Below are 23,777 nucleotides of genomic sequence, written 5' to 3' on the forward strand. Positions count from 1 at the left end.
CGACATCAGACCAGTGACAAGTGGAGTACCCACAGGGTACAGTCTTGGGTCCTCTCCTGTTTGGTATCTACCTCTCTGAAGTGCAGGCCAACACAGAAGGTCTTTGGCTAACAAAGTTTGTAGATGACTGCAAACTAGGAGCCATAATTGAAACTCCTAAGATGTGGACAAACTACAAAAGGGCCTCACTGTGACAGATACCTGGTGTCAAAGCCATGGCCTGAAGCTCAATGTCAAAAAGTGTATTGTCATCCCCTTTGGTAAAAACTCTGTACCCATGAACTACCACATAGCTGGTAGTCTACTTAATGCCGAAACTGTGATGAGACCTTGGGACACAGATGGACAGTAGTCTCTCCTTTGATAATCACATCACCACAGTGGTCAGGAAATCCTTCTACATGGCTCATCTCATCACAAAAGGATTCTCATCCAGAAAAAAAGAGGTCATTGTCCCCCTCTACTCATCACTCATTAGACCCATTATAGAGTACAATGCTCCTTTTGGTATGTACCTCACAAGACATCTACAACAACTAGAAAGACCACAGAAATACCTCACAAAGAGGATACTTGGGGGCGATCTCTGCCTAGCATACAAAGCTATGTAAAACCCAGAGCTGTTGGACATGCTACACTTAAAGAAATCCCAATCTCTCTGAGCTACACGCTCTAGGGACCTAAACCTGGTCAACACAATAAACAGAACATGCTGGAGGGATGGATTCCTGTCCCAGAGACTTCCCATGCTCTGGAACAGACTACCTTATCTATGTCAATCAGAGCTCCTCATTAGCACTCTTCAAGAAAAATCTTGATGATCGGATGGGAAATGGGAAATTCACCCCGGGGATCACTTATGTGGCTCTGCTCGACAGGGACACAGGAAAATAAATTTCTTGGGTGGCGAAAGCCAGGGTACATTTTTTGGCTAGGCTTGTATCTAGGGTCGATAGCCTAGCACCTACCTATGAACCTATAAAGCCTGGAAGCTCTGCTGGATCTGGGTTTGGACTGAGAAGGTCTGGAAGAGGCAAGAAATGACCAATTCTTGGAAGGCCAATGCCTACTTAACCTTGGTGGTTGTACTTGTAAAAAAATCTTTAACAGTTTGCATAGAGTTGGCTTTTTCCTCCAGCTTTTTAAGAACTTCTGCCTTGTTGCCAAACAGGCGGTCCTGGTTTAAGGGAGCATCCAGTAATTTTGCTTTAACATGATCTGGTAAGGAGTGCTCCTTAAGCCAAGCATGCCTTCTATGTACAGACCCAGTTACAGCAACCCTGCAAGATGCCTCTAGTGAGTCAAAACCAGATTGCAAAGTATGTTTTCCAACTTGTTCAGCTGAATGCAGTAAATCCTGTAAATCCTTATTTTCAGCACAATCAGGAATCAACATCATTTTCTGTTTAAGCAATCCAATAATATGCTGCTGATACTTCAACATATGAAACTGGCAGTTTAAGGCCCTAATGGCCAAAGTTGCAGAAGTGTATACCCTTCTTTCCCAATCTATCCAGCGCTCTGAAGTCTCTATCAGAGGGGGTAGGATTTTTGGCAGTAGTAGCTTTAATGCCCTTGGATCCCCCCTGTGAAATGGTCTCAGGATCTGCAGTAAGATTTTTAAAAAGGAACTTGAGAGAGTCAGGGACCCTGTAATATCTATCAGGTTTTCAGAGAGCAGGAGGTAGAGAGTCAGGATCCAAGCTAGATTCCGAAAAGGCATCATCAACAATGTCTAATACAGGAGGGTATGGCTAAAGGTCTGTGCTGGGGCAGGAGTAAGAAATACCCAAGCCTCTTTTTAATCAGAGAAATCCTAACTTTCCCAATGAAAATGCTCCCTGAGAGTATGCAAGGTTTCACCAAAAGAGAAATCCTCTGGGGGGGGAAGCAGACGGAATACAGTCCTCAGCATCAGAATCCTCACAGTAGATGAGGGTAAATCCTGATCATCAGAGGAAACAGAAAATTCAGAATCCTGGTCATAAGTATCATAAGCAAACTCAGTCCTAGGTCTCAGAGGGGGAAGGCAGGCCCTGCAAGAGGCCTCTAAAGAATCAAAACCACACTGCAAAGTATGTTTTCCAACTTGTTCAACAGAATGCAATAAATCCTGTAAATCTTGGCAGTAGCATCGTTGGAAGGTCTGGTCCTGTGCAGTCTGTCTCTGTCTTTATCTTTACGTTTTTTTCGGAAGATCTGCTGTCAGATGGCTTTACCAAAGCCGTATCGGAATTCGAGGACTATAAATGGAAATATCTGGCTACAGTAAGGGTCCGACGACGAATAGTTCTGGCGTTAAAGCACAGAACCAACAATGAGGGACGTCGTGGTCTAGGCCTAGACAAGTGATGCAGAGTGGAAGTCCAGGTGTGGTATTTGCTTTCCACAGGTGAGACAATTAACTTGTTCTGACATCGGTTAGTGCAAGAAAAAAGAATCCCCAATGGGGTACTTAGCTTTCAGAGTTCAACTTTAATTTGGAAACGAAACTTAGGTAGCAGCCGACCGGCACTCGTGCGAACTGCTTCTGCTTCGGGCTCCACATCAAGAAAGACTGATGTAATGGCATCGGCTGCCTTCCTTTATACCACTGACAATCTGATGTCAGTCCTCAAGCCACAGCAACCGACAAAGAAATACTAAGTCTCTGATATTCAAGCCAGCCGAGGGCTACCCTGGCAGGGATAACCCAAATGTGATGACTGCAACAGTGAAACACGAAGAACATCGCATTTGGGAGGGGAAGAGGGCAAGAGTTACATGGAATAAGTTGATTCTTCCAAAAACAACAATGTGGTTTAATGTTACCTGATCTGAAGGGGTACTTTAAAGCTAAGCAGTTAAGGCTCATGTATAACCCATGCAGGAGGTTATAAATCAAAGTGGAAAAGGATGATGAAAAGAGGTGGGAGAGTTCAAGAGCTAAATACAGACTATGATTTTGGATGCAATTCCTTGAAGAGAACAGTAACAACCATACATATTATAATATTCATGAAATACTAAAAAGTATTCTAAGTAGTAAGCCAGCATAGGAATGGAGAAATTGTATGGTACCAATAGCGTTAACCAAGCAGAGGTAGAAAAAATAGATAGAGAGGCCTGGAATGTCCTGGAGGAAATCGGCAAAGGAACACAGATATTAAGACCAAATTACTATGGAGGAGGAGAGAGTAAAATAAGCTAAGCAAATCTTTGAATTGCAGGCTAGAAAATGCCTCATCTGCTAGGAACCAATAACAAGAGTTTAGGCAAAGAGAAAGGCATAGAGGAATGTCAAGTAAAGAGCCAGCTCTGACAGTGTGTTCAGAAAAGTTTAGAACAGGATCAATTAAAAGAATAACTATTAGGACTTAAAAAAATGCATAATAACTAAAAGAATCAAACAGAACAGGGAAGAACAAAAGGGAAAGGCAGTTCAGAAATAAACAAGAGGCGGACATGTGTGCCCCCCAAGTAGGAAACATAACCCAGAAGGTTTACGATTTATGCAAGGAAGTGTTTGCATGGGTATCATTATACCTCAAGCAGACTTCAGAGAATTTTTCTTCAGATGGGTGGCAAACACTGGTGGTGTGAAGGGCCACTGACAGTATTTGGGAATATTTTTTTTTTTGGAATGTGATGATATGGCGGACTTTAAACATTCCCTACAGAGTACTTTGTCAGAAATGTTGGGAGAATGAATGGTTGTAACTAAAGCAATGATTCTTTTGAGGTGGAATATAGGGTAAGAATCACCTGGACACAAGATCAGTAAATTTAATGCTACTGGCTGTGAAAAAGCAATTACTAAGAAATTTAAAATCAAAATCATCTGTAACTGAAGTACTAAATATTGTACAGGAGATAAAATAAAGTACAGCTGTGTTGGAAACTTACAATAGTAAATGAGTATATTAGTGCTGCAGTACTAATTCTTGGGACATCCTGCAGTACCAGAAACCCATGACTGGCTCAGATAGGAGAGAATTTCACCCCCCACCACCACCACCAAGCTGGATATCCTCCCTAGCCCATGTCAGGACACCAACAGTACAATCAGCTGGTGTCATCATCGGTCCCTTGCAAGAAAGATTTTCCCATGCAGAGAACAGCGTGCCCCACTAACCATGCTGACTGCAACAAGAAAAAGACTGGAGAAAAGGAGGGTGATTGGTACAATGCTTACCTCAACCCTAGCAGCACAGAGATGGAGGGGTAGGAGAAAGGGAATAGCTGGGTCTGCCACAATTCTGATAGAAATGTTTGTGGGAAACAGAAGCACTACAGAAGTGATCAGGCTTCCTGGGGGCACAGGGAATGAATTGGGCTGCACTCACCTGTCTGAAAACGGTTCCCCTTCACATGATCAAATTTCTCTAAACTCGAAAGTCATACACTCGAAACCAGAATCTCGAATTTAGAGAAACTCGAACATATGAAAGGGACAAAAAAAAAAAATTAACACCTTTCAAATGTTTTCGCAGGGGGGCTTTGCCCCCCTGCACCCCCCACCACCCCTACTTAAATATACCTACTCCAAGATCACACTATAGTGAAGAAAGGGAAATCTCCGATTCCGCGCAACATGCATAAGCGCAAAATGGAAGATTTTCCATTCCTCCGATATACTGCGGTCACGGAACATTCACATTTAATATGCTAGGGTACAGGGGGACCTGGCCCCCTGCAATAAGGTAAGTTAACTTTTTATTTTTTTAAACCTAAGGCTCCCATTCACAATTTCGAGTGAATGTAAGTTCGAGATTCTGGTCTAGAGATTATGAATTTCGAGCTTCCATCCATTCGATCTTGTGAAGGGGAACCCTGAAAACACACAATCTAAGACTTCATGGACTGGAGGTAAGGCCTGGTTGTGTCTAGGTTTAGGCAGACTCAAAAGTCTTCTATAATTCACCTGAGCCTGGGAGAACTCCCCAGCTTCCCAGGTGAAAGATTCCGCAATTCTTTGAATGACCTCTCCAGAAAATAAGCCTTCAACTATTGAAGCTTAAGATAAGGTGTTTTCAGACATTGGTGTGACGGTGAACGCTCCACCATAAGAAAGCTCATCTTCATTACATGGGTCAGAGGAATTAGTCCCCCTCTGGGAGGAAAAGCCCCTTTTTCTTTTTCCAAAAGGGGCTCCTGGAACAAGTTCCTCTTACAGGGTGGGCTGCCTAGACAATGAAATAAAAAAAAGGGCTGCATCAGCCTGACTAAGTCCTGTGTAGAGACCTGGGCAGAAATTGCAGGGGACCCAGTCAGCATCTGCTTGTGCAAACCTAACTGCTGTTTGGATTATGAAGCTTTGGATTTGAATAGGGCAAATGACAAGACTTCAGGATTCGGACAGGTAGCAAGGACTTAACCTGGTTCCCAGGAATCTCTTCCCTAACAATCTCCAAGAGGACATAGCCCTCAACCTGTCACCACAACTTTGGTGTCGAAAGCTGAGACCAGCAAAGTATTTCTAAATGTTAGAGATACCAGTCTGCTGTCAGTCTGCAAGAATTTACACTGGGCTAAAACCATGTCTTCCTCTGGAAGGGCTGGCCAGAGAACTTGTGCCCATCAGACATCGGACCAGGGGGCTGAGAATGCACCTCACTTGTGGTGAGGATTTCAAAATGGGGTGGAGATTCAGACTCTGGAATTCCTTACCTTTCTCACTACAGCTTTTGGAATGATGCAACTAATGGTTTTCTGGTTACATGTCTCATGCAGACACTCAGATGTGGGGGTCAAACAAAGGTAAACTCTTGACACGGTTCTCCTCCTCCATTAACAACCCTGAACTAGAAAGATAACTACACATCTACAGCGTATCTTACATGCCGATCTTTTTCTATCCTACAGGCGGCAATGAAAGCATTCATCATTCAAAGGTATTCAAACTGTCGAGATGGCTCTTCATAGCCTCTCACAAAGTCTTCCAAAAAATTATACTCTTTTTCATTAGTCATAAGATTGCACACTTTTCATTTACATATATATCTGTTTGGCACCTCCATCTTACACATCTACAAATACTCAAAAGTCATCCTAGACCCATATCTTTACATCGCACTTTCTTGTCAATGTCAAACTCCAAAAAGTTTCCATTCAACTAACATCTACATATAAAAGTCACAAGATTTCTTCCTTGGACTCTGGTAAGGCTGCAAATAAAGCTATACTTTACATCTACAATATGCACTGCTGCTTACTACTGTTGTTCTCACAACAGAAACAAACCGTGCTGCTTCACTTCACTACGAAACAGCAGACATCACTGTCATTTTTTTAAAATAAATCAACTGTCTCATCTGCCAAAAAACGCAGAACGGTCGCATTCAAGTATGTCTCCTCTTGCTTTGTTTTACTACTACACTTGCACTGAGAAAGTACAGTTGTGTACACTTACCATAAATGTAGATGTTCGAGTGTATTCACTGTTGCAGTCATCACTTTTGGGTTATCTGCTTGCAGTAGCCCTCAGTCGGCCTGATTATCAAAGTCTTGGGTCCTGCGTCAGTTGCGGTCTCATCTTCCGTGATGTCAGGTAGTCAGTGGTATAAAGCATGCAGCCGACGCCATTACATCAGTCTTTCTTGCCGTGCAGTGCCCGAAGAAGAAGCAGTTTGCAAGTGCCAGTCAGCCGACTCCTGAAATTTTCGTTTTGAGTTTCAGAACCGAAGTCTTCAACTAAAGCTAAATACCCTGTTGAGGAAACGTTTTCTTGCTCTAAACCAATGTTAGTAATAGTTAATAATTGTATTTCTTATGGAAAGCAAATACCTCATACAGATTTTCATTTGTACTGTTTTCCTTGCCTAGGCCCTGACCACGACATACCTCGCTGTCGGTTTTGTGCCTTATTTAAACCACAAACTATTCGTCGTTGGTATATTTTCGCTTCTAATAGCTCCTCCTTTATTCGGTTTACTCAATATGCAGATTTGACATTTTTATATGTTAGCTTCTTTGGTTCCTCTAAACATCCTATATGACACTACCAAGTTTTCAAAAAGTACAGTTCATAGGTTCATAGGTTTATACTAGGCTATCTGCCCTAAGGCATTTATAAGCCTAGCCCAAATTATTGTGGCTTACGCCACCCCTTATATGAAAAAATACTGTGCCCATTAGTTTGTTGTGCCTCTGTCCAGCAGTGACCCAGAGATGATTCCCGGGGTAAACCTACGATCTCCCATCCACAGGTCTAGATTTCTCTTGAACAGAGTCAGCGAGGTGCTCTGCCTCACATGGACCGGGATTTTATTCCACAGCATAGGGAGTCTCTGAGTGATAAATCTATCCCTCCAGCACGTCCTATTTATATCCGTGCTAAGGTTTAAGTCGCTTGCTCTAGTGGTTTTGGTGGATTTGGATTTTTGAGGTGGAGCATGTCCATTAATTCGGTTGGACATGGCCTTGTATGTCAGGCACATGTCACCTCTGAGCAGACGGTATGCGACTGAATAGAGCTGGAGTTTCTTCAATCTGGCAGCATATGACAGATTTTGGAGTCCCTTTATCCTTTTGGTGAGGAACTTTTGGGGTCTCTCCAATTGCTGCAGATGTCGGGTGAGATACATCCCGAATGGGGCATTGTACTCGATCATTGGTCTGATAAGTGAAGAGTACAGGGGAACAATGACCCCACTAGATCTGGATGTGAATCCCTTCATGATCAGGTGGGCAATGTAGAAGGTCTTTCTAACCACTTTAGCAATGTGAGTGTCAAAAGAAAGGCCACTGTCAACCTGGGTCCCCAGGTCCCTGATAACCTCTTCTGTGCTTAGTGGATTGCCACCTATATGGTAGCTTGGGGTTACCTTGTTTTTCCCGAAGGGTATGACTATACATTTTTTGGCGTTTAACTTCAGGCCATGGCTCTGGCACCAGCTATCTGTTTCCGTGAGTCCCTTCTGAAGGATATCAGTGTCCGATGCACTTTCCACTATGGCCCAGTTTGCAGTCATCTGCAAACTTTGTCAGCCAAAGTCCTCCCATGTTGGCCTGTACTTCTGAGAAGTAGATGCCAAACAATAGGGGGCCAAGGACCGAGCCCTGTGGGACACCACTTGTGACCGGCTTGGAGTCTGACAACGCCAGCAACTCTAACCCTGTGGGTTCTGTCCTTAAGCCAGTTTGCAACCCATCTTGTGACATATGGGTTTACATTTAAGCTGGTAAGTTTTTCTACAATACCGAGTGGGGTATTGTGTCGAAAGCCTTTGCAAGGTCAAGGTAGGCTGTATGGACTGCCTTTCCCTCATCAATGGCCTTGGTGACTATTTCGAAGAAGTCGACCAAGTTCAAAAGGCATGATCTTCCCTTGACAAAGCCAAACTGGGTCGGGTCCAATGTCTGCAAGTCCCCTATATCTTTGTTTATGAGCTCCATTATGATCCTCTCCATAGCTTTGCAGACTAGACTTGTTAAGCTTATGGGCTAATTACCAGGGTCCGTGAGGCCACCTTTGTGGAGTGGGACCACAGTTGCCGTACGCCACTCCTTTGGCACGTATCCTGTGGTAAGGCTGAGATTAAACAGCTGCCTTATGTGCGGGTTTAATTCCTCATTTAGCTCGTGTAGCACACAGCCGGGGACACCATCCGTCCCATTGATGCTGTGTTTTTAGCTTTAGAGAGAGCAGCTTTCACCTGCGCATTTGAGATGTCCGGGAGGCTACACTGGCTGGGATAGTTATCTCTCCTTTAGGGGAGAGGGGTGAAGTTTGCACTGAACCTGTCTGCCAGTATGTTGGCAATGTCTGTGGGTTCAGTGATTTTTGTATCATTTTGGACTAATTCTGAGCATATCTGTGAGTTTCCACCCAGGTTCCTAACATAGCTGAAAAAGGCCTTATGATTGTCCTTTGAATCCATGGCAATTTTTCTCTCAAAATTGGCCTTAGTTGATTTTATGAGTGCTCGTATTTTTTTACTAATAATGATCAGGGGTGACTTCCCTTTTATGGATTTTGTTCTATCATGTAATAGCTTTCTCCTCTTATTGTAAAGTTTGTTAATGGTTGTGTACACTTACCATAAATGTAGATGTTGAGTGTATTCACTGTTGCAGTCATTACATTTGGGTAATCTGCTGGCAGGTTGCCCTCAGTCGGCCTGAATAACAAAGTCTTGGGTCCTGCGTTTGCTCCTCTTCCATGACGTCAGGTCGTCAGGGGTATAAAACATGCAGCCGACGCCATTTTAATCAGTTTTTCTTGCCCCAGATATCAGGTGTCCCCCAAATGGGGAGCAAAAAAAAAAAAAAAAAAAATATATATATATATATATATATATATATATATATATATATATATATATACACACACATATATAAATAAAACCGTAAATATATAAATGCACTTTAGAAAACAAGAAGTTATGTACTCACCATAACGTTCGATGTATGTAGTCCATCTCGCCTCACATTCTTACCCATGGGTTCGGAGCCGAATATTGGCTCAGACTCTGCCTATTTACTAGCTCAAAAGTCTCTGATTGGCTGGGCTAAGAGGGTATCCCACAGTACACTGCTTTGCATCCCCGGATCTAGTTTGCTACACAACTCAGTTATTGCATACATAACACACATCCATACACACAAATTATCCAAACAAATTAATCAAAAAGACTCTGCATGGTAAAAATCTAACCTCCAAATCCTCCAGGCAGGGGGAAGGCGGGAGGGTAATTAAGAATGTGAGTCGAGATGGACTACATATATCAAACGTTTTGGTGAGTACATAACTTCTTGATGTTATGTAGTCCTATCTCGCCTACATTCTTACCCATGGGACAGCGTCCCTAGCACCTACAACCTGGGTGGCTCATAGGGAAATACTCCTGAGAACTGTGGAGCCAAATGAAGATCTGCCCCTGGAAACCAAGTCCAATTTATAATGAGAGACAAAAGTGTGAGGAGAAGCCCAAGTGGCCGCAGCACATATGTCATCCATCGACAATCTAGCTTCATAGGCTGTGGAGTCAGCTCTTGTGGAGTGGGCTTTAGGTGGAAAGGGTAAAGTTTTACCTGCTGTGTGATAAATGAAGGAAATACAGCTGGCTATCCATCTAGAGAGTGTGACCTTGGATACCGGAGAACCAAGCCGGTTTTCGGAAAAGGAGACAAAGAGTTGGCAAGATTTCTGAGTATCTTTTGTCCGATGGAGATAGAAGCGTAACTGTCTATGTACATGGTGAAATCTGAATTCTGCCTTGTTGGAAAAATTGGGGAAGAAAACTGGCAGCTCAATAGACTGATTTATATTAGACAGAGAAGCCACTTTGGGAAGAAAGGACGGGTTTGGTCTAAGGGAGACTCTATCTTTATGGAAGACCAAATATAGGGGTTTGATGGAAAGGGCTTGGATTTCGGAGACCCGCCTCGCTGAAGTGACAGCTATTAAAAAAGCTGTTTTCCATGTTAGAAACTTTAACTCACAGGTAGCTGCAGGCTCAAAGGGTGGAAGAGTGAGGGCTTGAAGAACAAAATTGAGGTCCCAGGGCATAACAGGTTGTGATACTGGGGGACGAAGCAATAGGGTACCTTTAAGGAATGCTTTGCATAGTCTGTGTGCCATAAGGCTAGGCTCATTGGCCACGTGGAAGTTTGATATAGCCACCAGCTGAACTTTGATGGTGGCTGAAGCGGACCCCTGATAGAACAATATAGACAAAAATTCCAAAACGGAATCAATTGGAGACGTGTAGGGATCAATGCCTCTGGAATGAGCCCAAACAGAGAAACTTTTCCATTTGCTAAAGTAGATTTTTCTAGTGGATGGCTTATGAGAGGAGGTCAAAATATGGACTACATCTGGCGAAAAATTATGGCATCTGACTAAGGATGGAAGTGGAGTAGCCAGGCTGTCAGCCTGAGTGTCCTCAGAGAGGGGTGGAACTGTCCCAACATGTGTGTCAGTAAGTCTGGAAGGGGTTCCAGAATCCAAGGAGTATCCACAAGGTAGGGTTGAAGGAAGGGGAACCATACTTGACGAGGCCAGTGTGGGGCAATCAGAATCATCCTGCTTCCCAAGGATTGCGCTTTCTGAATCACCCTTGAGAGAAGGGGAAACGGAGGGAAAGCATAAAGCAGACGGGAGGGCCAATTGTGAGCTAAAGCGTCCCTGGGTGATTCCCCCGGTGGGTGGATCAGCGAGAAGTAGTTGCTGCATTTCGCATTGAGGGGGCTGGCAAAAAGGTCGCAGCAAGGTTGACCCCATCTGCTGAAGATTCGCTCTGCCACCAGGCGATTCAGGGACCACTCATAGGGCATAAGAATCGCCCTGCTTAGCTTGTCCGCTATCACACTGGTCTTTCCCGGTATGTGCGTTGCCACTAGAAACCGTTGGGAAGCTATTGCCTAATGCCACACGTGCATGGCCTCCCTGCATAGTGGATAAGAACGGGTTCCTCCTTGCTTGTTGAGATACCACACTACTGACATGTTGTCTGAATGTATCGCAATAGTCCCTAGAGGGAGGACTTCTTGAAGTGCCTGCAATGCAAGAAGCACTGCTCTCATCTCCAGGACGTGCATATGCAAATGTATCTCGTGCTCCTGCCACGTGCCTTGGACCATCCTGCCGAGATAATGCCCCCCCACCCTATCTGGGAAGCGTCCGTGGTCACTGTGGCCACAGGGATGGGTGGAACAAAGGGTTTTCCTACGTTCAACATGTTGGTGCACAGCCACCAACGGAGGTTCTATTTGCATTTGTCTGTCATTACGAATGGATGGGATAGCGGAAGTCTTTGGAGAGACCATTGGACAAAGAGAAGCCATTGAAGAATTCTCATGTGTAATCTCGCAAACAGGACCAACATGGTAGTAGCTGCCATGGTCCCTAGGAGTTGAAGAATCAGTCTTGCCTTCGCATGTCTCAGAGGCATTATCCTGAGAATTTGTTGTTGCAACCCTGTGATTCTTTCTTGTGGTAGGAACGCTCGCATTTGAAGGGTGTCCAGCTCTGCTCCTATAAAGGTGACATGCTGTAAGGGCAACAAGGCAGATTTTTTCCAGTTCATCATGATGCCTAATTGGTGACACAGACTGATGGAAGTGTCCCTGGTCTGAATTAGTAGATGCCTGGTGGGGGCGGTGAGGAGCCAGTCGTCCAGGTATGGAAACACCTGGAATCCTTGACGTCTCAAGTGAGCCGTCACCACTGCCATACACTTGAACACCCTGGGGGCTGTGGTGAAACCAAAGGGCAGGGCTCGAAACTGGAAATGTCTGGCTCCCAGCTGGAAGCGTAGATCACACCTGGATGCCCTGTCCATTTTGATATGGTGGTAAGCATCCTTCAGGTGGATGAAGCACATCCATACTTCCTTTCCCAACAATGGGAGAATAGATTGAAGGGTGACCATATGGAATTTGGACTTGTGTACGTAATTAATGGTTGAGTTGACTGAGATCTAGTATGGGTCTCGGGTCCCCTGTTCTTTTCGGCACCAAAAAGAATCTTGAGTAAGTCCCTAACCCGATCTGGTCTGCGGGGACTGGTTGGATGACTCCTTTTTCTAGCAGCTGAGATACCTCTGAGGCTGCCTGATCCCTTTGACTGGGTGGAACATCTGGGATTTTTCTTATGGGAGGGGGTACTGAAGAGAATGGAATGGTGTAACCTCCAGAAATTATCCTTAATACCCATCGGTCCTGGGTGATGTTTTCCCAGGCTTCCGGATACAAGGAAATTCGACCCCCGACTGGCTCCGGATAAGCACAGTCAGGCACACCCTCAGGAATGAGAGTATGGGGAGCCACGAAAAGAATCGCGGGGGCCCCTTCTGCCTCTGGGGCGACGTCTCCCTGAATAACTCCCCCCTCCCCTGCCTCGGGAGGGGGTTTCACCTTGTGCGGCAGGAAAAAACCTGTGTGATTTCTTGAACCACATCTTTCCCCCTCGCTGAGCCTTGGGATAAGGCCTAGACAGGAGGGAAAAACGGACCCCTACGGCAGGTAGGGTCTTTCCCTCTTGCTCGCACCTGGTGAGGGCGTCTTTCACTTTGGTCCCAAACAAGGAGGAACTATCAAACGGGGCATCAGTGAAGGAAGACTTGAAGGCCTCCGCAAAGTGACACAGACGCAGCCAGGCTTGCCTTCTAAGGGCTACACCTGAGCTGGCCACCCTACTCGCTCCCTCGGCTGCATATGAAATAAGTCGCATGGACGAGTTTGTGATGGAGATGAGGGTAGAAACCTGTGCTTTGACTGTCTTGAGCCACCGCATCAGGTATGTTATCCGCAAGAGTATCTCCCAACTCCTTAAAGAGATCTCTCTGGAGCCGAGTGAAATGAGATAAGTAATTCAGCGACCTTAAGGTGAAGGTGGCTGAAGACAAGGTACGCTTCCCGTACCGGTCCATAGTCCTAGACTCCTTGTTAGAAGGACGGACCGAAGAGGAAGACTCTGCAACTTCCTTCTGGGTGGCTGCCGCCACCACCATGGCATCTACCAGGACTCCCTTCTTCAGAAATTCTTTTCCGTGAGGGGCGGAGAGAAATTTGTTGGGGCGCCAAGGTACTGGCTCCACAGAATCAGGGTTTTCCCACACCCTTCGACAAACAAGGTCTAGAAGTTCATCGCAGGGTGGAGACACCCAGGAGGTGGAACGTTGAGCGCCAAAAGCCTTAAGGAATACGGACTCCTCCTCGGAAGGGGTTTTGGAAGGCCAGTCTCCTCTTTGTTTCAGTATCTCCAGGACATTGGAGAAGGAAACATCATCAGAGGAAGACTTGAGAGATCCTTCAGATTCCTCGAGGTCAGTATCAAAAGCGAGAGACTCGTCCTGGAAGTCTATGTGCTTCCTCTTGCACAATTTCTTTCTGGGAAGTTCCTCAGGCACAGGCTCTGAGGGACCTTCAGAAAGTGGGGGACCGCTCGTGGGGGTATCCTTAGGGCCTGGCGCTCTGCTGTCCAAGGATAGGTGGGTGACAGAAGCTCTCACCGGAGTGGTAGGGGATGGAATGACCGACCTGAGTGACGTAGCTGATGACCTGGCCAGTGCACTCCGCATGGCCTCGAAGGCGCCCCCCCCCCCCCCGAGTCAGAGGACCGACCAGCCTCCAAGGCCATGACTGGGACAGGGGTCCCCCTAGCCGATGCACAGAGTGGGAGACTCAGAACCGAAAGATGTCCCGAGGCATCCCCTTTGGGCCTGACCAAGGAGACCAGAGTCTCGAACCCTGTGGACGAACAGACATGGTCGGAGCCGAGGTCGGCACCGATAAACCCAAAGGGGGTATCAGAGCCAGCACAGGAACATCACTCGGAGCGGAACATACCGGCTCCAACAGCAAGGATGTGCTCGGAGGAGGAATTGATAAAACAACCATAGGAATTGGCTCCGGAGCTGACTGGGTCGGAGCCAAAAACAATTTAGCCAACACCGGCGACTGCAGGAGCCCCTGCACCACCCCCTATCCACATCCAAATCAGAAAGCCTGGAGGATTTGGAGGAGATGGATGGAGACTGAGACATCTTATCAGGTGAACCATGCCTCACACTCGGCGACCGGCTCCGAATAGGTTCGAGAATGATCGGAGCGGACGCTGATTCACTTAACACAGATACCTCCTGCGGCCCCAAAGACAGTGGAGCCGAGGAAGCAGTATCCAATATAGTAATCTTCTCCGGAGGCTCCGAAGATACCGATGGAGCCAGAGACCTTTTCTTCGACCTGGAGGACTTAGATTTCGACTGAGAGCCGACTCTATAGCCTCCTCAAAGGATGGTTTAAGCAGTCCCTTTAGAATCAATTTGTTTTTCCTCTATTGGAGCACCCTAGGACTGAAGGCATGGCAAAAGCTACACGACTGCTGTAAATGGATGGCTCCAAGACAGTAAACACAGAGAGAGTGTCCATCCGTGATGAACATTTTATATCCGCACTTTGAACACTTTTAAAGCCAGAAGGCTTATGTTCTTACTGATCTTTAGACATATCCGAAGATTTTAACAATTGCCAACGGGTGCAAAGCACACAGTGTAACTACAGATAACTATCAAAAAGGGCGGGAAGCCCACAATTTAGACAGGAGACAGTACCACAGAGGAGAGCAGAAGCTCTTCATCAACAACACAGTTAGCCCAAAACACAACAGAGAACACCTCTAACTTAAACGGTTCTCCAAAAAAACAACAATTATACAATAAGAAACAGACGAATCACTCAACCAAGGGAGGGCTAGCTCCTCTAAAATGGGCCTAGCCCGTGGGAACAGTTAGGGATACCACAAAAAACACCAATAAACACACAAACACAACTACAGCAGCAAGAGTAGCTATTAAAATAGCTTTTTAGGTATAAAGCAACCAGTTACTGAAGAGAAATGAGTCAAAACAGGGTACTTAGCCACAGCCAAGTGAGACCACGTCCGAGCTCTACAAGCGGCAAACGAGATCTGGGGATGTGAAGCAGTGTACTATGGGATACCCGATTAGCCCAGCCAATCAGAGACTTTTGAGCTAGTAAACAGGCCGAGTCGGAGCCGATATTCGGCTCCGAACCCATGGGTAAGAATGTAGGCGAGATAGGACTACATATCATAAAATTTACCTTCAACTAAAAGCAAATACACCACAAAGGCTTTTGAGTATAGTGAAAGAAAAGGTATAGAAAGTGGGCTGGCGGGTGGGTAATCTGGACTTTAACAGTGAATACACTTGAACATCTACATTTATGGTAAGTGTACACAACTGTACTATGTTCTTCATGTTTCACTGTTGCAGTCATTACATTTGGGTAGAATCCTAAAGCTATGGATGGGAGGATTGAACTAAACAGCATTAGGAGCAGCTATAAGGCCCTGCAGGACTACAGTGGTAAAGCCTGCCCTGGATTTAGAGAAGTGAGGTAAATGGTAATGCTTTGTGAACGTATGAACAGAGCTCCAAGTAGCAGCTTCTAGAAGGTCTTTGGTTGGGGATCCCTCTGAGAAAAGCTGCTGAAGTAGAGGCAGCCCTGGTGGAATGTGATCTGATCATCTTCGGTACAGGTTTACCATGGTGTGTACATCCAATGAATGCAGAATCCGTTCCCCCTTGTTTTGCGGATTTGGGAAAAATGTTGGCAGGTGAATGGTCTGGTTAAGAGCTACACTGGATAGCACCTTAGGCATAAAAGAAGGATTGGTCCTGAGGGTCACCCTGTCCGGGTAAAATATAATGAAAGGCTCCACCGCCATGAGAGCCTGTAGTTCTGAAACCCTTCTTGCTGAAGTGACTGCCACAAGAAAAGCTGTCTTCCAAGATAGAAAATTTATATCTGCAGTAGCTGTGGTTCAAAAGGAGGCAGGGTGAGTTTTTCCCAGCACAAAATTGAGGTCCCATGCAGGAGTAGGTGTTCTCCTGGGAGGCTTTAAATTTCTGTCCCCTCTGAGATACTGTTTAAGCAGTGGATGAGAAAAAAGGGGAGGCTCTGTGTTGTAATGAGCCGAGATGGCAGAGGTATGGATTTTTATTGAAGAAAAAGATAGGCCCTTGTCAAGCATCTCAGTTAAGTATTGTAAAATCTGAGGCATATTGGGCTTTGCTGTGTCTATTCCTTGTGCTTGGTTCCAAGCACAGAATCTCTTCCATTTATCAGCATAAGATTTTCTAGTACTAGGCCTTCTGGCTTCCAAAATGACATCCATCACAGGTTTACTGAGAGGTGTGGTTTGAATAATTAGTTGATTAGCCATGCTGCAAGATTCAGAGTTTGGAGCTGTGTGTGTAGAATTTGATAGTTCTGCTGAGACAGTTGATGAGGTATATGAGGCAAGTACCACGGAGGAAGGTGTGACATATTCCTTAGAAGTGGGTACCATTGCTGGCAAGGCCAGTCTGGAGCAATTAGGATCATTTTTGTTTTCTCCTGTCTGACTTTTAGTAAGACCTTGGAGAGAAGAGGCAGAGAGGGAAAGGCATAGACTGATAGGCTTTTCCAGCTGAAGGCTACAGCATCCACTTCCCATGCTTTTTTCTGATGAGCTCTTGTGCAGAACTTGTCCAACTGATAGTTTTGGGGATAGGTCTGGGCTCCCCGATTTCTGTGTTAACATGGTGAAGATTTGTGGATCCAGTTTCTATTTGTGTGGGTCCATAAGATTTCTGCTTAAGTCGTCTGCCAGAGTATTTTGCTTTCCTGGCAGGAATTGAGCTTGAAGATGTATTTGTTAAGTCAAGGCTGTGTTCCACAAGGCCATGGCTAGTCTGCAAAAGGGGTAGGAATGTGTACCCCCCTGCTTGTTTATGTACCACATAACTGTGGTGCTGTCCTGCTTTATCAGTAGTTGTCCTGATCAAAGACTGTCGGAGCATTCTGAACAGCTTGCATTTCTTTCTGATTGATATGCAGATGCATTTGGTTTCGGCTCCATTTGCCCTAAATGCATCTCCCTGCCAGGTGGGCCCCCCAACCATAGTCTGACGCGTCTGTAGTTAGGATTTGGGTGGCAGGGGCAGAGTGAATGACAGTCCCTTGTTTTGTTGACATGTCTCTGCCCACCAAAGAAACTCCTGTTGTAGGCAGGGAATGAGAAGAATCATTGTTTCCAGGCTGTGACAATGTTGGCTCCATAAACTTTTACGTACCACTGAAGTTTCCTCATATGCAGTCTTGCATATGGAAATAGTAGAATGCAGGATGCCATGAACCCCAAAGCCTGCAGAATTTGTCTTGCAGATAACTGGGTTTTTGTTGCCATTTGTTTGAAGTATGCTGTCAATTGCCTTTGTTTGTCTGGCGTGAGACAAGCCATCTGGGCAGTTGTATTCAGGCTTGCACCCAGGAATGTAATTATTTGAGAGGGTACCAATTGTGATTTCTTTTCGTTTATGGTGTACCCCAGACATGCTAGAAGCCTTTTTACAAATGTCAGATGTTGAAGAAGAGTGTCCTTGTCTTCTGCTTGAATGAGAGAATCGTCTAGATAAGGATAAATGTGAATGTTTCTTTGCCTGAGGAATGTAATTACTAGTGCCAGGCACTTTGTAAAGACCCTGGGCGCAGTAGATAAGCCAAAGGGCAGTGCAGAGAATTAGTAATGCAAAAAAACTGCTTTGAAGCGGAGGTATCTTCTGCATGATTCCCTTATTGGGATATGCAGGTATGCCTCTTTTAAGTCTAAAGTTACTAACCAAGCATTCCTGCCTAGCACAGGCAGTAGCTGTAGTAAAGTCAGCATTTTGAATTTTGGAATATCCAGGAACGTATTTAGAATTGCTAAGTCCAGTATTGGATGCCATGAATTGTCTTTTCTGGGTACCAGGTAAAGTCTTGAATAAAATCCTTGTCCTTTCTCCTTTTCTGGTACCGGGTGAATAAGCCCCCATATCCATGAGGGACATAACTTGTTTCTGGGCCTCTGCCCACTGGTTTTGTGGCAGATCCGGCCATCCGTCTGGAATTGGCAAAGTATGGAAATTAAATCTGTATCCCTGGGATACTATGTTTTAATACCCATTTGTCCTGGGTAATTAACTGCCAATTTTGAGCATGAAGTGCTAGTTTTCCCCCCAAGGGGGCCGCCAAAAGATAAGTGCTTGGAGATGATAGAGGGAAGTCATTGAGACTGCTTACTGTAGGGTTGTGCTTTGTTTCCTCCAGATTTGAAGGTGGAAGCACCCCATTGCTTTGACCTGTAAGAACCCTGTGATTGATATCTGGAGCCTTTTGAGCGCCTGGGTTTGCCCTGACTGGCTCTGTTGGACACAGGAAAGGACCAGTTTTTAGTAGGCCAGTGCCTACTGAACCTGGGTGGCTGCACTTGCAAGAAATCTTTTACAGTTTGCATAGATTTAGCTTTGTCTTCCATTTTCTTTAAAACCTCTTCTGCCTTATTACCAAACAGAGTATCATGCTGCAAAGGGGCATCCAACAATTTAGCTTTAACATGATCAGGTAGATTTTGTTCTTTGAGCCAGGCAAGCCTTCTAATCACAGATCCAGTAACGGCGGCCCTACAAGAGGCCTCCAATGAATCAAAACCACATTGCAAAGTATGCTTTCCAATCTGTTCTGCTGAATGCAATAAATCCTGTAACTCTATTTTCCACACAATCAGAAATCAACATCATTTTCTGTTTCAGTAAGCCCATAACATGTTGCTGATATTTAAGCAAATGAAACTGAAAGTTTAAAGCCCCGATTGCCAAGGTTGCACACGTATAAACCTTCTTACCCCATCTATCCAGTGCCCTGGAATCTCTATCAGAAGGGGTAGGATTTTTGGCTGTAGAAGTCTTAATACCCTTGGGACCCTGAGAAATAGTCTCTGGATCAGCAGCAGGATTTTTGAAAAGAAATTTGTGGGAGTCAGGAACCCTGCAATATCGGTCTGGCTTACTAGGAGCCATGCTTGATTCAGAGAACACATCAACAATGTCTAATACAGAAGATATTGCCAAAGGCCTATGCTGAGGAAGGAGGTGGAAATCCCCAAGCCTCTTTTTTGATTCAGAGAAGTCCTGATTCTCCCAGTGAAAATGTTCCCTTAAAGTATGCAAAGTCTCTCCAAAAGAGTAATCCTCAGGAGGAGATGCAGATGGGAAGGATTCCTCTGCATCAGAATCCTCATAGGGTGGAATAGAAAATTCCTGATCAGAAGAGGAATCAGAAGAAATGGAAACCTGATCTTAAGATTCATAATCAGTGCCTTGCCTAGGCCTTTTAGCAGGGGGGGTTGGGAACCCCTGATCAAGGTAATTAAATCCTCAGCCATTTTGATAATCTGTTTTGTAGGGATAGGGGCCTGAGCATGTGGCTCATGCATCTTTTTTGTGACACAGAGGTTGTTTTTGACCTTTTTTTTGTTGCTGGCCTCTGTTTAATGTAAAAATGTTGAGGCCTGAAAACACCCTCAGAAGCTGGTGCCTGCTCAGCGGCTCCGGACCAATCCAAGGAGAGACATCCGCTGGTTCAATACTTTGCAAATCTGACGGCATACCAGACTCTGAATGGGTCTCAGTAGAGGCCTGCGACTCAAAAGTAGCAGGTATCAGGGGCTTAAGGAGAAGCTTAGTCGTCGGTTTTGGACCTCGACGGTCTGTCTCTGTCTTTTTCCTTGCGTTTTTTGTGAACTCCGGCAGTCGGATTGCTAACAGACGACATTTCAGGGTAGTTAAATCTTGAACCAAAATATTTAGAAGCAAAAATATACTGACGCTTAATAGTGCGTTGGTTAAATTTAGCACAAAACCGACAGCAAGGCACGTTGTGATCAGGGCCTAGGCAAGGAATACAGTACAAATGAAAATCCTTAGGAGCTATTTGCTTCCCACAAGTAATGCAATTATTAACTTTTACTGACATTGGTAAGGAGCATGAAAAAGTTTCCCCAACGGGGTACTTGGCTTTAGTTTGAAGACTTCGGTTCTGAAACTCGAATATGAAAATTTCAGGAGTCGACCGACCAGCACTTAACTGCTTCTGCTTTGGGCACCACGACAAGAAAGACAGATTAAAATGGTGTCAGCTGCATGTTTTTATACCCCTGATGACCTGACGTCATGGAAGAGGAGACCGCAACCGACGCAGGACCCAAGTCTTTGTTATTCAGGCCGACTGAGGGCAACCTGCCAGCAGATTACCCAAATGTAATGACTGCAACAGTGAAACACGAAGAACATCTGAGTTTATAAGAGACACTAACTCCCCAAGCACGCACCTTCATGGCTTTGAGGCCTAAAATTTTCCAAATAATTCCTTTTATACTTCAAGAGTTTGCTGCATCTGTTCAATGCTGGAGACAGGAAATTCTCAAAGTATTTTTTGAAAGCAGTTATCTCCCAATTGCTACCCAACAAAGCCCACAAACTAGTTAAATCTAGTTGTTTGTTAACTTATCTTCACCAAGCATAGGGGCCAAGTTACTCAAATAAATTCAGTTGACTTAATCACCAGCTAATTGCCAAAGTTCAGACAGTGAAGAATTTTTTTTTTTAAATTAAGACGTACCACCAAACGCACAACCCCAACCAGAGGGCTGTGCCTGTGGCACATTACTATAGCTAGAGTTGGCAAACTCAGGGTAACCGATTATGTCACTGGGTCATCTTTTCAGTTTCTAGCATTCAAATTACACTTTGAAGAAACAGGCAACACTCAGGAAAATAAATACCAAAAGGGTACATTCTCCCCTTTATGGCAATACACGCGCTTAATTTTCCTTTTCTCAAGCAAACTGTTAAATTCCAGAACACTTCTTTCCTCCTCCTTGAAAACTGCCATTCTTCATCCTTCTTTTCTACCTACCCTCTAGCTGGCCGACATTTCTCTACACAACTACCTACCAGTATTGTTTAATGCAATATTCTGCTTCTGTGTCTGTGATGAAGACTTTACCACAATTTTTTTTCTTTTTAACACACCTTTATTCAATTATCACTTGTGACATAGGCACATCTACATTTATATAAAAGTAATCAAACTGTACCACGTTAAAATTAAACATTATGCTTCACATATACTGCTATATATCATATAACCTAAACAATATTACATAAATTATTCAATTCCTGCCCCCTCTTTTTTTTTTTTTGAAACAACCATCATTTACGACATAAGCAATCATACATATAATGAAAACAAACCACAATTATCCCAGTTGCAAGCATTTTACATCATAAACCAAACTGACATACTCCCAGCTGCAAATTATACATCACTTATAATCTACCCAATTGTTTTTCAGTCAAACATTACATAGCTCATTAAGTCCTGCCTTCTTTTAAAGCTCATTCCTGCCCTGTATTTATTATTCCCACTATTCACATTTTTTCCTCTGTAGTTTGCTCCTACCTTTTTCTAAATATCTCAATTCCGGTTGTTTTATCTGTTACTATATTCACTACTTCTAATACAGTTGGTTTAGATTTTGATTTTGATTTCCATTTCCTAGTAATTGCATTTTTGGCAGCCACCATAATTAGAGAGAGCAAGGCCTTAACCCATGTCTAGGCAATGTTAATCTATGTGCAATCTCAGTGCTAACACACAAACACTTTACCAAGCATGTGCATTAAATTTTAACTTTATCTTACTTAAACATCATATCCTGCAGTGCTAGCACCTTCAAGTAGCTAGATGTGACAGGAGTCTGTACGATTTGATACTGAAACTTCTGCTAGGCACACTACAACAGGTCCATCAGAACTTTAGGCACTTGTAAGTCTGCATGGTCACTGTAATACAGAAAAAAGATGTCTGTTTCAAAGATGACTACATGTCTTACACCATAGAACAGTCATTTTCTGACAGCCAAGAGGTCACCATACCCTTCAAATCAAAATCAGCAAAAATCAAGTAAATATGAGCAAAGTTTTACCAGCACCACTAGTGGTTTTTTTTAGATAAAACCATTACCTGGCCTTCATCAGACTCTTGGCCTTATCCTCCCAGTACTCTGAAATGGTGAGAAGCTCCTGTAATCGGGCCATAGCCTTCTCCACAGCTGCATGAGGCCCCAGTCCAACACCAAGGTCTATCAGACGTCTCATGTCATCCAATGACAAAGTGCTAGCATCAGAGTTTGCATGCTGCACTTCCTCCAACCAGCGTGCCTGTTCCAGGCGCTCTCGTAGCAAGGACAGCTGTGGAAGTTCCACATCAAACTCCAAACTAATGTCAAGTAGCTTCTGCAGCTCTGCAGCATTTGGCACCTCTTCACTAAGGGCTCTCTCAGTCTGCTGCTGGAAATCATCAACACGAGCTAAAAGGTCCTAAAAAACAGACAAAAAAAAAAAGACAAGAGTAACTACTCCACACATACTCAGCTGCCCATAACTTGGCAACTTCTGAAGAAACTTCTCAATATGCAACAAAAACATTTTTACCATATCAGGAGATCTATGACAATATCCTCAAAAGTTCTTATGCCAGGATTCATCCTATGAACTAAATATATTTGGCAGCTTTATTACTGAAAGATCCTATATTGGATGGGGTAATGGATGACGCACCCTTACACCTAACTACATAAACATTGCTTGCCTCCAGCCACTTCTGAGCATCTTACTGTAAATTAAAAAACATGAGCTTACATATTCAGTGCTAGTAAGTAATATGGTATACTTGCCTGACTTACAGGTAACCTCTGCAGGTGAGGCAAAATGGAGAAGAAGGCAGAAGTAGGATCTGTAAACCATCAAGTAGGGCCCCCTCCATTAAATTATCTGATTTAAGAATGAATGTTAACCAATTATACTTACCACCAAGGATCTTTTCTGAGGGTCTCTATATAGTTAGGTTGAACCTCAAGCAGTAATCAAAAGGAAGAAGAAAATGGAGGGCCATCCAAAGACAAACAAAAGAACAACTCCAGAAGCAACATACCAGAAGCTCGATTCCACCCCCCCCCCCCCATGTTGGCAACGAAGGCATTCTTGAAGCAAACACTGAAGGCAGACATTCCTTTAGTGAAATGGGCTTCAGGGGAATTTTACAGTAGGTGGTTAACATCCTAATGGCAAAAAATGAAGTCAGCAATCCGCTTGAAAAAGGTTTAGTTAGCAGTGTACAGCTCTTCCCTCACAAGAGCAAAGGAGGGGAAACAGTACTTTGATCTTTCTAAATTCACATACCTTGTGCTAAAACCTAAGCTGATAAGGTGCATGTCTATGGTGTAAATGAGTTATTTCTCCTCTAGCTTCTGTTGCAGCAAAGTAAACATCAGGCTCAAGAATATTTTCAATACCACTTTTGGGACAAAATAATGGAATAATCTTATCAGCCTAGTTGCACAAAGGGATAAAACCCCTAATGCAACCAAAACGACCCATGTTCGAATAGCAGTAAATGCAATT

At 44.3% G+C, this 23,777-nt stretch overlaps 1 protein-coding gene across 1 annotated transcript in view; it reads right to left on the reverse strand.

The window, feature by feature from the left end:
* The window catches only part of KDM5B (lysine demethylase 5B), a 2,307,736-nt gene that overhangs the window by 377,301 nt on the left and 1,906,658 nt on the right, over positions 1-23,777 (reverse strand). Inside the window, exon 18 of the mRNA XM_044076151.1 lies at positions 22,339-22,694. Coding sequence (XP_043932086.1) covers positions 22,339-22,694 — 356 coding nt within the window. The remainder of the gene's footprint in view (positions 1-22,338; positions 22,695-23,777) is intronic.

Source organism: Protopterus annectens, chromosome 7.part0 (assembly GCF_019279795.1).
Source record: "Protopterus annectens isolate FY-2018-M chromosome 7.part0, PAN1.0, whole genome shotgun sequence".
In the NCBI taxonomy this organism is placed as follows: Eukaryota; Metazoa; Chordata; order Ceratodontiformes; family Protopteridae; genus Protopterus; species Protopterus annectens.